The 14,725-nt window shown below is 38.4% G+C and overlaps 1 protein-coding gene across 1 annotated transcript in view; it reads left to right on the top strand.

Moving 5' to 3' along the window:
• LOC105219007 (zinc finger protein 236) overlaps nt 1–13,803 on the top strand; it is an 89,776-nt gene extending 75,973 nt beyond the window's left edge. The window contains exons 6-9 of the mRNA XM_054235353.1: nt 821–1,005; nt 4,718–4,880; nt 8,303–8,533; nt 8,630–13,803. Coding sequence (XP_054091328.1) covers nt 821–1,005; nt 4,718–4,880; nt 8,303–8,533; nt 8,630–10,431 — 2,381 coding nt within the window. The 3' untranslated portion in view covers nt 10,432–13,803. The remainder of the gene's footprint in view (nt 1–820; nt 1,006–4,717; nt 4,881–8,302; nt 8,534–8,629) is intronic.
• Nucleotides 13,804–14,725: the final 922 nt, after the last annotated feature.

Genomic DNA, 14,725 nt, shown 5'->3' with positions numbered 1-14,725 from the left:
AAAGAAAGAGGACTTTAATAAACCCCCATTTTAATAGATACTTTGTATTGTACCAAAATCTCTCATGTATTATGTAGTCTACAAGAATTGTGGCCTATTTAATTAAGGTCAAGCGGTCCATGACTGCAAATAATCTCACTTCGACAGCTTCAACTATCTTTTGTGCCACCCAAGTACTCCTACTGTAAAATGGCATTTAGTGCCATGATTGGTGTTGTCCATAGTGATCCACAGATTCCAATTAGAGCCGCTCTCTGGAAACGTTCCAATTGCTTAGCGAGTGTGACACTCCGAGCGCAATCCACCAGACGACAACACCATAAAACATTATTGTCTTAACTATGATTTCATGGAGCCAGAAAATCAATTTTGCCAATACCTCCTGCAGAAGTATAATGAACAGTTCAGTTTCAATGGGATTAATGGCTAAGCCGCTGCTGTGCACCCAGCAGATTTAAGTAACCTTCGATCATCTCATAGACGCTATTTAAGAATTATCATTTTCGTTCGCGTATTCGAGATCCTCCAGTAGTTCATTCACGTGGATGTCCCTTAAGTGTCGAAGTCTTGAGCTTAGAATTTTCTACTTGGCTTGTAGACAATTCTTAGTCCCTTATATATATATATGAATTGTATATCTTATTTTAATATCCTCGTGCTGTGGGTAATTGTATGTTGAATAAATAAAATAAGGAAAATTTGAGTAGTATTCCAGAAAATCATTAAACTTAGAAAGAATTGCACATGTATCATTTATGTACCGTTTTTATTAAATAACAGTAATGTTAATGTTTTATCTCTCTCCTTCATTCCATTCAAGGTGAACGTCCATATAAATGCCACTTACCGGATTGCGGACGCGCTTTTATTCAATTATCAAATTTACAGCAACATTTACGAAATCATGACGCACAAGTGGAACGTGCAAAAAATCGCCCCTTCCATTGCAATATCTGCGGCAAAGGTTTTGCCACCGAGTCCAGTTTACGCACGCACACATCGAAGGTCAGTAAACTCAGTTGTAAACAACGGAGTGTAGAAGACACATTAACTTCACAATACTTACATATGCACTTGCGAAAGATAATGTGTATATCTATTTTTATAAACATTCATAATAAATAAATAGTAAGGTCCAAATGAAGCCCTTTAGTACCGAAATTGCGAAATATTAAAAGCTAAGCTATGTTTCCCTCATATAACATAATACTTCATTAACATTATTCCATTTCAAATTCGGAATGTAAAATATTTTACTTAAATATACATAAAAACTGTAAAATTTCTAATAATTCTGTAGGTAGTTTAAGTGCTGACCGTACCGTTCGTAAGATATATCAGAAAGTGTCAGTTGAAAGGACTAAAGAAGGTTCAATTTCAACCCAAATTGTTCGATCATTTATAAATACTATATTCAAACAATTCCTTTTCTAAACATAATTATAATTCAGCCTCTTTAATAATGCATTTTTTCCCGAATTTTTTGACAACGACTTATATTTTAGTTTCATTTTTAAATTTATTCTACGAAAAAATATACTACGTAGAATGCAAAATAGTGTGATTACCGCAAGATTCTTTCGCATTGATCTCGTTCACAATGTATTGGTAATTAATATTGAATACCTCTGGAATTGATATTGAACACATAGAGCAGCAGGGCAAAGAGATTTCAGTTGGAGTACGCAAAAGAATTCAAAATTAGCTTAGAAAGGAAATCTTATTGAGAAATTGTTGCTCTAGTGCCCACTACACTATCCAAAGAGAAATTAACAATTACAATTCAACGGGCAGTAACTTATATTTCTGTTGTGGTAACCTGTTCTGGTAACCCGCCATTGCTATCAGATCCCGAGCAGAAGACAATTATTAAGTCTATTCGGCTTAATCCAAGTATGACAGCTAACTCAGCACAGCTTCAAATCCAAGGGAGCTTTTCGAAATCCGTCGTGTCATAAAAAAGGCGGACTACCAAAGCAGAGTCGCCCGTAAAAAAAACATGATTACATAAGTCAATATGCAAAAGCGCCCATGTTTTGCTAATGAGTTCAACTCAAAGCCAACAGACCACCAAAATCACGTTATATTTATCAGACCAGTGTAAATTCTGTGTGTTTGGCAATAAGGGACAAGTTTTGGTATGGAACAATGGTGGATAATTTAAAAAGGAGTATCTAGTTGGCGCGGTAAAACATGGCATGTCATGAGCAGCAAGTGGTTTAGGAAATCTGACATTTATAGACGGAATATATACATTAACTTTTTAAAAAAACAATTCGGCTAAAAGTGATTAGAAAAAAATCTCGAGAAAGTAATTGTGGCAGAAAGGGACAAGATTAGAACGGAGGAAACAAAAACCTAGTTGATTCTATACGTTTTTAAAAATGCTGGAAGAAATATGAAGGGCATGTCTTATAATTATGTTTAAAAAACGAGTTATTTGAATATACATCCATATTAATATTATAAATTCGAAAGTAACTCTGTCTGTCTGTTACTCTTTCACGCCTAAAGACGGCTGAACGGATTTTGATGAAATTTGGTATGGTGATAGATGATAACCTAGAAATGGTCATAGGCTATAAATAATCACGCCATCGTTCTTGGTGGGTAGGCAGTAGGCAGATAACTAAATTGAGTTAGTGATTTTTAGACGGATATTGATGAAATTTAGTAAGGTAATTGATGGCTACCTAAAAACGGATATGAGATCAAAATGATCACGTCATCGTACTTAGGGTAGGAAGTAGGCAGAAAACTGAATTGAGTTAGTGATTTTTTTATGGTTTTTGCTGGGAGTTTTGCTCTATCATGCCTGAACGGATTTTGATGAAATTTATTTAGGAGATATTAATAATTAACATTTTGATTTACTTCTAATTTACAGTTACAAATGTAAATATAATATAAAATTTAATTGCTGTTCGTTAGTCTCGCAAAAAGTCGAGAACGGCCAAACCGATCTGGCTAATTTTAGTCTTGAAATATTCGTGGCTAGGAAAAGATTAGAGAGTGAGTAAATATGGAAAAAATGCGAAGAAGATAAAATAATTTTATTCGAGTTGACAAGAAAAATATAAAAAGAGAAAACAAAAAAATAATATTTTGAAGGTTGTCATTGTTGCTTTCTTAAAATATTTTTGTTATTGTTCAATTGTATAAGGTTGTGTCGATAGCCCAAAATAATTTGTAACAAATAAGGAAAGGCAAAGTTCGGGTCCAACCGAATATTTTATACTCTCGCAATTTATTGATGTAATTTTATTAAGATAACACACAATTTGACCTATATATTCGACATTAGTCCAATAGAAAATCATCATATATAGTATATGAGGGCTGATGTAATTCCAGAGCCAATTGCACTCATTTTCAAGAATAGGGGCATCTTGGCACCTGTTAGTAGGCAAACAAACGGCACATTCGGCCTTGAAATTACTCCTAAATTGCAAATGAACGAAACACCAGTCGGCAAAATCGCCAAAAATAGCGCTATAACGAAGATTTTCCAAATATTCAAGAAGTCGCTGGAGGTACTGCACAGGACTTTAAAATATCTTGATTGTCGATAAATGTTTTTGGTGGAGCCAGGATTCTGTTAGTAGGTGATTAACGCCAGACTCTTCCAATTATTCCTGGATCAACTGTTATTGACGGGCTAACATGCCTAAAATCATATAATTTGTGGTGACACATAAAGAATCGCCAATTAACAACTAACATATGAGTGTTTTTGCAAAAATATCAAATTGCGGTTGTAGAAGCAGTTGCAAATGGTAGGGTCGCTGTTGACACCTCGATGGATTAATAACATTTCCAACAGATTTCTGTCACTTCATTGACTCGAAAGAGAAGTTTTCCTGACTTGAAACCTCAATATGATAACCATAAATGACTGATTGAATGATTATATTGGTGGTAAAAAAAAAACAAAGATCTCGATGATCTTAATGCGACAATTTAGAACTTCGGTCCAGGAGAGTTGACACAGCTACAAACCGGGGTGGCGTAGTCAATTATACCAAACTATTTAAAATTGACCTACTATCACCACTCACTTTACAATTAAAAGTAGTGTGAGTTGTTATCCTGCTGCGTAACCTCGAGTAATCAATATCGTCGCCGAAGCCAAGCTAGTGTGTATATGCTAGTTTATATATAAATGATCATTTAAACATTTTTTTGGGCTGTGATTTTTTTAGTTATATACCATTGAGTGTATAGTATTATATAGGTTATACACACACATATATTTTCATCATACAAACCAAAGACAATATCATTGTTAAATCTCAGTGGTAATTTCGCTAAAACTCTGACATATGTATGTATAGGTGAGTTGCTCATATATGGTGTTTGCGGCCTTGAAAGGTTTTGCTTTATATGAGTTATTATTATACATAGAATACATGACTACTCATACACGGAGAACCGTGAAATGTTCAGTACGCAAATCGTTCATATCCTGCATATTCAAAAATTAAATTTTTTGTTTTTATTCAATTTCATTGCATCGACGCTGCCTGACATTCACAACAACTCACACCGACCTACACTCGAAACCCGTCCCATCCTTCTGCACATATAAACTTTAATGAATTATTATGCAAAAAACATAAATTGGAATTCCTGCACAAAACTACTCACCGTAACATTGCAACCAAATAAAAATAAAAAATAACACTAAAATGAATACACCAAATGAAAATCAAAACAGGAGCTACAGCTGCATCTTGGTGTCTTGCAGCAGCATGCGGCATTGATTGGCGGCCCTAACGCAACTTCCTGCCATGTATGCCACAAACTATTCTTGGGAGCCGATGCTTTAATGGAACATATGAAGCATGCGCACAAGGAGAAGCCGGCACCGAGCGTTGTCAGTAAGTAGAAATACCATATACAATTATTAGATGCTGTAATACAGGGTGATCAAATAGAAATTTCACAACGTAGGGAAACGTTGCTTTTAGTACGCAGGCATATCCCTTCTTTTTAGGCGTGTTTGATCGCAGGAATGTACTAAGGCATTAGCCAATGGGTTTGGGTGATCACGGAGTTTAGATATATATTTCAATCTGCTGTCCTCTACTGCTTTCTTCACCATAGGGATACCAAGATCTTTATGGATATTTTCATTGCGAATGTACCATGGTGAGCACGTGATTGATCTAATTTTGTATTTTCGATTGGAACCTTTGTATTATATCAATATTAGTTGCACAGGTCGTACCCCACAGTTGAATGCCATACATCCAAATCGGCTTTATGACCGCATTGTATAAAAGCACTTTGTTGTCTAGGCTAAGTTTAGAGTTTTTATTTAAAAGCCAATTTAAATTTGCAGCTCTTATCTTCATGCATGTTATTTTACTATTTTACCAAGATAGGTAACTTCATTCGCTTGAGGCACTAGAATATTGTTCATTTTTACTGCCGGGCACATTTTGGGTCTTAGCGAAAATGAAACGTGCTTACACTTTTGTTCATTCACATTTATACGCCAGTTGGCTAGCCATTCTTCGATAGATCTTAAGTGCTCCGATAATATTCTGGCCTTGTGATACACCAGCCATTTTTTGTCGTTCATCAGATATGAAGTCTCCCACTTTAACCATAAATTGTCTATTTTTTAAATAAGACTCCAATATTTTATACAATTCTAAAGGTAGAATGTTTTTAATCTTATATAAAATCCCTTCATGTCACACCTTATCAAATGCCTGAGCTACGTCTAGAAATATAGCTGAACAGTACTCTCTGTGCTCGAATGCTTTTCTTATTTCGTTAGTTATTCTATTTACTTGTTCTATTGTACTATGTTTTGCACGAAACCCGAATTGGTGCGTTGGTATTACATTATTTTCGTGGAGGAAAGGAGACATCTTTGATAGTAGCACCTTTTCAAATATTTTCGAAAGGCAGGGTAGAAGACTGATTGGTCTGTATGAAGACGGCTGTGTCAAGTCTTTCCCAGGTTTATCTATCAGGATAATCTGCGACTTTTTCCACGAAATTGGATAGTATCCGAAACTTAGAATTGCATTGAAGAGCAAAGAGAGTACCTCTACAGCAATATTTGGTAACTCAATTAGCAATTTTGAGGTGATATTATCATGTCCTGGCGACTTTTTTGGATTAAGTTCTTTTATGATGCCAATAATATCAGAAGGTGAAGACTTAAAGGACTCGGGCGACTCATTTGCTGTGTTAGGTAAGATTGACAATTTAAAGTTATTCTTTGGGCAATTTGGTTGAAATACCTTTTCTAGATAATTTGCAAAACAAGTAGCCTTTTCCTCGTCACTTCGAGCCCAATTCCCACACAAGTCTCGTGTAGGCATGTTGGAGTCGACTGGTGGCTTCATGGACTTTTGGGCTTTCCAAAGTGAATTTTGCTTGCTTGAGTTTGGACACAGCTTCTTTATAACGGGTGATTTTTTTGAGGTTAGGATTTTCATGCATTAGTATTTGACAGATCACGTGGGATTTCAGACATGGTGTCAAAGAGAAGGATGCTCAGTATGCTTTGACATTTCATCATGAATAGACTTACTAACGAGCAACGCTTGCAAATCATTGAATTTTATTACCAAAATCAGTGTTCGGTTCGAAATGTGAAATCCGCTTTTTTATCGACAAATTTTGTTCAGCGATGAGGCTCATTTCTGGTTGAATGGCTACGTAAATAAGCAAAATTGCCGCATTTGGGGTGAAGAGCAACCAGAAGCCGTTCAAGAACTGCCCATGCATCCCGAAAAATGCACTGTTTGGTGTGGTTTGTACGCTGGTGGAATCATTGGACCGTATTTTTTCAAAGATGCTGTTGGACGCAACGTTACGGTGAATGGCGATCGCTATCGTTCGATGCTAACAAACTTTTTGTTGCCAAAAATGGAAGAACTGAACTTGGTTGACATGTGGTTTCAACAAGATGGCGCTACATGCCACACAGCTCGCGATTCTATGGCCATTTTGAGGGAAAACTTCGGAGAACAATTCATCTCAAGAAATGGACCCGTAAGTTGGCCACCAAGATCATGCGATTTAACGCCTTTAGACTATTTTTTGTGGGGCTACGTCAAGTCTAAAGTCTACAGAAATAAGCCAGCAACTATTCCAGCTTTGGAAGACAACATTTCCGAAGAAATTCGGGCTATTCCGGCCGAAATGCTCGAAAAAGTTGCCCAAAATTGGACTTTCCGAATGGACCACCTAAGACGCAGCCGCGGTCAACATTTAAATGAAATTATCTTCAAAAAGTAAATGTCATGAACCAATCTAACGTTTCAAATAAAGAACCGATGAGATTTTGCAAATTTTATGCGTTTTTTTTTTTAAAAAGTTATCAAGCTCTTAAAAAATCACCCTTTATATATTTCATTGTTGAGTTCTTCCTCGCGTTTAAGCGCTTTTTTAATTTGCGTACATCAGATTTCAATTGAAGCTGAGTGGAAGGGGAGCGATTGATATGCCAAACTTTTTTCATTTACAAGCTGTTCTATTTCTCTATTACTGATTTTTCTGAGACCAAGTGGCTTATAGCTTTTCTTTGGTGTTGCTAAGACCGCTGCGTTAATAATTATATCATTAAAAATATTTAGCAATAGAGAAATAAAGAGTGATCCATTTCCTAGAGGTTCCAAACATTTTTAAAGAAAACAACGCTGTAAATTAATGGCGAATGTTTATTATCCTTCGAAAACGCATTCTTTGGCATTTAATTTTTAATTATCTCTTTCAAATGTTGGCCGCGGCCACGTCTCAGTTGGTCCATCCGTTGAAAAGATCTAAGGAAAAAGTCTAAAGGTGTGATATCACACGATCTTGGTGGCCAATCGACCGGCCCAAACGGTCGGTTACGTTCTCATCGGCATCACTTTTGAAGAAATATGATCCGATGATTCCACCGCCACACAAACCACACCAAACCGTTGTTCTTTCTGGTTGAAATGTCAGCTCTTGAATGTCTTTGGTTGCTCTTCTTCCCAAAAGCGGCAGTTTTGCTTGTTTACATACCCAGAGAGGGAGAAATGGGCTTCAACGAGGAACAGCATCTGGCTCGAAAACGCTGGATCTTTATTCTTTACAGAACGTGAATTTTCGTAATAAAGTTGAACAATTTGTAAACTGAACAAAAATAACATGACAGCTTGACACAACTCACGCTTGATCTGTCTAAAAACAGGCTAGTGAAAAAAGTGCCTTAAGTATTTGGTATTATCATACAACACTTTCTTCCCACCAATTGCCTTAGTATAAACATTAATGTTGATAACCTTTACTACAAATAATTATTCAACAGGTCCCTATGTAGATAATTCGGGATCCGGCTGTATGCAATCGTCGTCCAGCGACCCATATTTAGCTAAACGACGCACTGCCAATCACCCATGTCCGGTGTGCGGTAAGCACTATGTAAACGAGGGTTCACTGCGTAAGCACTTGGCTTGTCATCCGGAGACAACACAGCTAACAAATAGTTTGCGCATGTGGCCGTGTTCGGTATGCCAAGCGGTATTCACACATGAAAATGGTAAACAAAAACAGCAAACATACCACTAAACGATGATAATTATTTTTACAGATAACCCTAAATAATTTGAATGTGTCCTTATCAAAATCGTTTTAGGTCTTCTCACGCATATGGAGCACATGCGCATGGATCCTAAGCACCAATTCGCTGCACAGTATGTTTTATCCAGAGCAGCGGCGGAAAGACGCGAGCGTGATTCAATACTAGCTGCTACGTTAGCTGCCTCGGCAGGCGGCGGCTCCAGCGGGGGTGGCAATGGTGGCAGCGGCTTATTGCCACTGATAGGCGATGGCGGTGGCTCGAATTCCTTATGCCCTTCGCCGTCAGCCAACTCGGAATGCTCTTCCACCGGCCGCCTCTCATCGTCTGCCGCCTCCGAGCAGGGCAGTGGCATACACTTACTAGCAAGCAATAATAATAACAACAATAATTGCAATAGCAATAAATTGAATGAGCTATTGAGTCGTACAGGTAGTAATCCGCACTTAAGCCAGCAGTATGGGGTCGGTGTGGACACGGAAATACACGTGGCAAACCGTATGTCACTGATGGCTGCTGCATCAGCAGCTGCGGCGGCTGTGGCCGCTTCTGCTGGCGGCGCAGGTGTAAGCGGTGGCGGGAATGTGGCTGGTGTGTCTGGCGTGGGCATGGCTTCTCCCGTCGGCTGCGTCGAATCGACCAGATCAAGTGTGCAAGCGGCTGTTGTTAATTTGGCGGCAGCGATGCGCATTAATCAAGTCAACCAGCAACAAAGCGGCGCTAATGTTACCGTTGGCTGTGGGAGCAATAGTGCTGCAAACAGCGTTGGCAATGTTGCCAACAATACGTCCAGTCAGCAGCAATTGCACGCACAGCATCTGCAGCAACAACAGCAGCAGCAACAACAACAAGTAACAACGGGAGACAACAATCAAACATCGATATCAGCCCCATTGACACCGAGCGGCTTGCGTATGAGCGCCAACTCACCGAGCACGGTAATACCCAACATACAACCAGATGCATCCGCCGTCAACGCAGTGGTGACGATGACCGCTATGCGTGACTCGATGATGCGCACCACCATGGGTGTGGTGGACTCCTTAAGTGGCATGCATCAGCAACATGAACAACATGTGCACGGCCATCTACACCACCATACGACGAACAATTTGCAAACAGCGCACGCCGCTTACGGTCAGCACAGCGTGTCTGCCAGCGGCGGCGCCAACCACCAAGGCCAACACCAAGTGGCGTCAGCACTGCAAAACTCCACCATGCATCACCATCACCACCATCACTTAAATCAGATGCAACAGCAGCACTCACCCGAAACTGCATTGCGTATGCATCAGCATGCCGAGGCCATACTGCGTTCGCACACGGAAGTGGCTTTTCGCTTAGCCGCAACCGTAGCGGCATCCAACAGCGTCATTGGGGGGGGAAGCAGTGGCGCACATGTGGCGAATGACAGCAATAATGAGAATGTTGACGTCTCGCACAACAACAATGCAATACAAGTTAAAGCAGAAACGCATCAAACGCAACAACAACAACTGGGCGGTAGTAATGTACCGTTGCAGCAACAACAGCAGCAGCAGCATCATCACCAACATTCACTGTCACAACAACAAACACAAAAACTAAACACCAACGACAGCTTACAACAGCAATCCGCAAACTTGGCGTCACAGCAGCAGTCACAGCTCACGTCCGATCTTAGCGAAGCGATACGTCTACAAGAACATCGGCTGGAGCAAGCGCTGCGTTTGCACAATGACGCACGCGCACTCAACTTTCTCACAGCCGCCCAACAGACCGCCAATAATGCGGTCACAGCGGCCGCCAACAGTGCAGCGCTGCAACATCAGCAACAACAACAACAAACTTCCACAAGCCAACACCACAGTAACGCGTGAGAGCCGCTAATGAGCGATAACTTAAAGGTCGCCTTAGATGTAATTACACAGAGCGAAACGTATTAAGTGACGTGAAGTGAACGGCGATGTTAAACCGTAATATAGCAGCAGAACTAACTGGCTTCAAGCAAATACTTACCAAAGACATACAAGTATATGAGCGGCATCAACGATGCTTACGAATGAAGAATTCAAACATAAAACACTTAAGGAAAGGCAACGACATTCGTATGGATTCACACACATATATACATATATGTGGTGAACGATTATTAATCATATGTAGAAAAATCAAATAAGTTTAATATAATGCTAATTGCCCCACAAACAATTCTAAGCACTGTAAGATTCTACAACAAAGCGCATATTTTACAGAGCACCAGAGTTGTAATGCGACGTAAACATAATGAACTGGTAGCATTGGCGGGCGCGCAATGAGGAATGTATGAATTATTGCAAGTACTTCCAAAGCGAAATAAAACTACAAGTGTACAAGTTCCACACTTTTTTTGGTTTTATTTTTTTTATTTTTTATTATTCTCCTTATTTTTTCTTTAACCGACAAATATACAAATGTCTATACATTCTGATGTAGCTATGTATCCAAGGCTATACAGCGAAACCCCTCTTGGACGGACACTTACCGTCGAGCGATTTTTATCCGCCCAAGAGATATGTGCGCCTAAGGGACGGTCACTTTTTCTAAAAATGTAACTAACATTTTCATGCAAGACAAAGCTATAGTACCGAAATAACAGTACGTTGTCTATCTATAAAAGGTGATCAATTTCAAGGTTCCCTACTTTTTTTAAAGAAAAAAAAAAAACACAGAAAATTCAAATTTAATGGCGAATGTTTATTAACATTCGAAAACACATTGTTTGACATTTATTTTTCAAAGATTATCTCTTTCAAATGTTGGCCCCGGCTACATCTCAGTTGGTCCATGCGTTGAGTCCAAATTTCGATGACTCGTTCGAGTATTTCGACTGGTAACTGGGGAATGAATCGCATACCCAGAAAGGGCCAACAGTTTGTAATCGTTGTTCAGGCGTTACTCTTTCCTTGATGAAATGCCAAATAATACTGAACAAAAATAACATGAAAGGGCTATTGCAAAAAATACCTCTACTTGGATCACCCTTAACAATAATATATGTATGTATGTTCATATTCCATCAAGACTTGTCAAGCACAAACTTTGTTTTCATGCTAAACTTGTTTAAAATTTTAATCTGTTATTTGAACAATTTCCACTCGCCATATTTTCACTTTAAAATATTATGTATCAAGTTGCGAAAGTCATAAAATCTGCAGAAGAACATATACAGCAAAGAGTCCAAGTCGTGTCTAAAAAAATAAAATGGAAATACATGGAATCGATGACATGTGTTCGAAAGTGAACGCCTACCTTCTCGATCTTAGTCGCTACTTTACTGCTAGTAGCCTAACACACTCCTACCATATACAGCGACCATATTCACCACTTGGACGAAGGAGTACAGTCTAGACCTTAACATTTCTGTCGATGGCATTAAAAGGCCGAACGTGAATAACCCCAAAATTTGGGTGTTATCGTGGATAGCCTGTACTCTTTCACTCCCCATACGATCGCAATTGTTACTAAAGTACATACAGAGCCGCAACAAGATGCTCAAGTCGCTCTAGACCCTAGCCGGCAACGTAAGCGTAAAGACAAAGAAACGTTTTTGGTAACCTACGAGGCTATCCGCCGGCCGGTTATACACCGATAGCACCCACATATTGCCTGTTGATGTCTCCGGTCGAGCACCTACATAATAGGGCCCGTATGATAACTGTGCAGAGCATAACGAAATGCTCTCCAAACAGTTTCTGTTGAAATACAGAAACGATCTCTACAGTTTAGAGTACATTCCTTAAATATGTCGCGACCTACAGTACTCTACCGACCGGACTACGGATGCGACAGACTTTCGACAAGCTCTAAACGCCATTCGTAGACGAGCCATTAACACCTTCATTGACTGCCTCTCATCCATCTATCAGCCCTTTCCCTTTGGTCCGACCCTGTCGAAACAGCTCGTTTCCTGGGCCTCTCATTAAATGACTTCGAGAGAATTGATTTAGACTTGCCGGTTTGGATTACCGCTACTCGTTGGATATAATGATAATAATGGCAATGTAGCTACTTTAGCTCACTTAACGAATTTTTAAGCAATGATTTTATGACACTTTTAAATTTTGAGTTGAAGTGGTGTGCAAAGGCCAGAATTCTCTGAATTCTCGTGATCTACACGTTGCAAGTTTCAACACACTTCGTACTATGAAGTATTTTTTTTTATTTTGCATTAATTTTGTTATTCTTACATTTTAGCGTATTTCGTCGTGCTAGAGATCGCACTTTTAGTAATTTATTCAAATTTACTAATAAAATAAATTTACCGAGGAAACATTTACGATTACATATTGACACATGTAAATGAAATATACAGGCATGTTCTGCCAATCGTTTTCGGGCAATATTTTCGCTTTTTCCGTTTTCAAATTCTTTTACATGTTCTGTAAATCGTTCCGTTTTTGTTTTTTCGAATATCACCAAATCGTTTTGTCGCCATGTTCTGCAAATCGGAATCGTTACAATTTTTCGATTTCATATTCGGCAAGATAAACGATAGCGATTTTGAATCAAAATCAACGATCTGCTTAAGAAACATTTATTACAATGTATGTATGTATTAAAAAGCAAAAAAATATATATTATTAAATATTAATTAGCATATATTAACATGTTTTGCCTGGACTTGTGGAATTTTCGCAGCCGTTGAGGGCATTTAAGATTATCGAAGGACGTTCTACCCCCACCGACAAGCAGGGAAACCCACTACATGTTACCGAAACTCAAGAAGGTGTTTAGAAATAAAAAAAAGTATTCACTCATAGAATCATCGTATTTATGCTGAAAATACCTTGTATGTTAAAAAAATGTTCGTTTACAAATCGTTTTACCGTAGCTGCATGAGTGCCATCAATGCATCCTATCACTCTTGGTATTCTAAATTTTTGTACAAAATGAAGTTTTACTTTTCTGGAATCCACTTCCCACTTCGGTATCCTTTCCAACTGAACATTGATAGGAACCTTCAGCGAAAAACCTAAGACTTGCCGTCAATTTTATTAAATTAGGTGTGAACGTTTCTTTTCTTAAAGGTATAATTTCGTTAAGTATTTCTGAAAATGCATGCATACTTAACCGACATCTGGATACAAACCTGAAACAAAAAGAAATCATCTCAAGTCGACAAGTAGAAACGTTTTAGTAAAACTCACGTGGAATCCGGTGCAGACAGGGGATTAGAATAGTCTCTCAAATGTCGCCTTTCGATTTTACCTTAATAATATCGTTCACAACAAAAAAATGGCCATGAAAACATTGTTTCTTTTCATTTCATTCATGGTTTCTTTAATAAAAACTGTTTAATTTTGAATTATTTAAAATTTTGGACCAAAAAATTCTCTTTTAATTGTTTTGTCAAACTGTCACAAAGAAATCAGCTATTTCGAATTTCAATTCGAAATAAAAAAAATTGCAAGAATTGCAGAACAGCTCCTATGAAGAAAGCAAGATAAATGCTGAACGAACAAGTGACAACAACATTTCATGAAACAAAAACAACGGATATGATTTACATACAGACATGCATATATGAATGAGCGAATGCCCCAATGCGTAAAAATACAAAAAATTGCCGAAGTTAATTAAAAATGTATTTATTAAAAAAACGTTGGATAATTTTTATACTCTCGCAACCTGTTGCACAGAGTATTATAGTTTTGTTCACATAACGGTTGTTATGTCCGTCCGTCTGTCCGTCTGTCCGTGCAAGCGATAACTTGAGTAAAAATTAAGATATCTTGATGAAACTTGGAACACATGTTCCTTGGCACCCTGAGGAGGTTGCTTTAGAAAATGGGCAAAATCGCTCTACTGCCACGCCCACAAAATGGCGGAAACCGAAAACCTATACAGTGTCATAACTAAGCCATAAATAAAGTTATGAAAATAAAATTTGGAACATAGGGTCGCATTAGGGAGGAGCACATTTGGATGTAATTGTTTTTGAAAAGTGGGCGTGACCCCGCCCCCAAATAGGTTTTTTGTATATAACTCGCAAACCAATAGAGCTATATAAACCAAACTTTCTGCAGTCGTTTATTTTGGTCATTTCCTTATACAGTCCAAATATTAAAGAAATCGGATAATAACAACGCCCACCTCCCATACAAAGGTTAGGTTGAAAATTACTGAAAGTGG

The sequence above is a fragment of the Zeugodacus cucurbitae genome, chromosome X, assembly GCF_028554725.1.
Source record: "Zeugodacus cucurbitae isolate PBARC_wt_2022May chromosome X, idZeuCucr1.2, whole genome shotgun sequence".
NCBI lineage: Eukaryota > Metazoa > Arthropoda > Insecta > Diptera > Tephritidae > Zeugodacus > Zeugodacus cucurbitae.
This window is presented reverse-complemented; position numbering and strand designations above follow the sequence as displayed.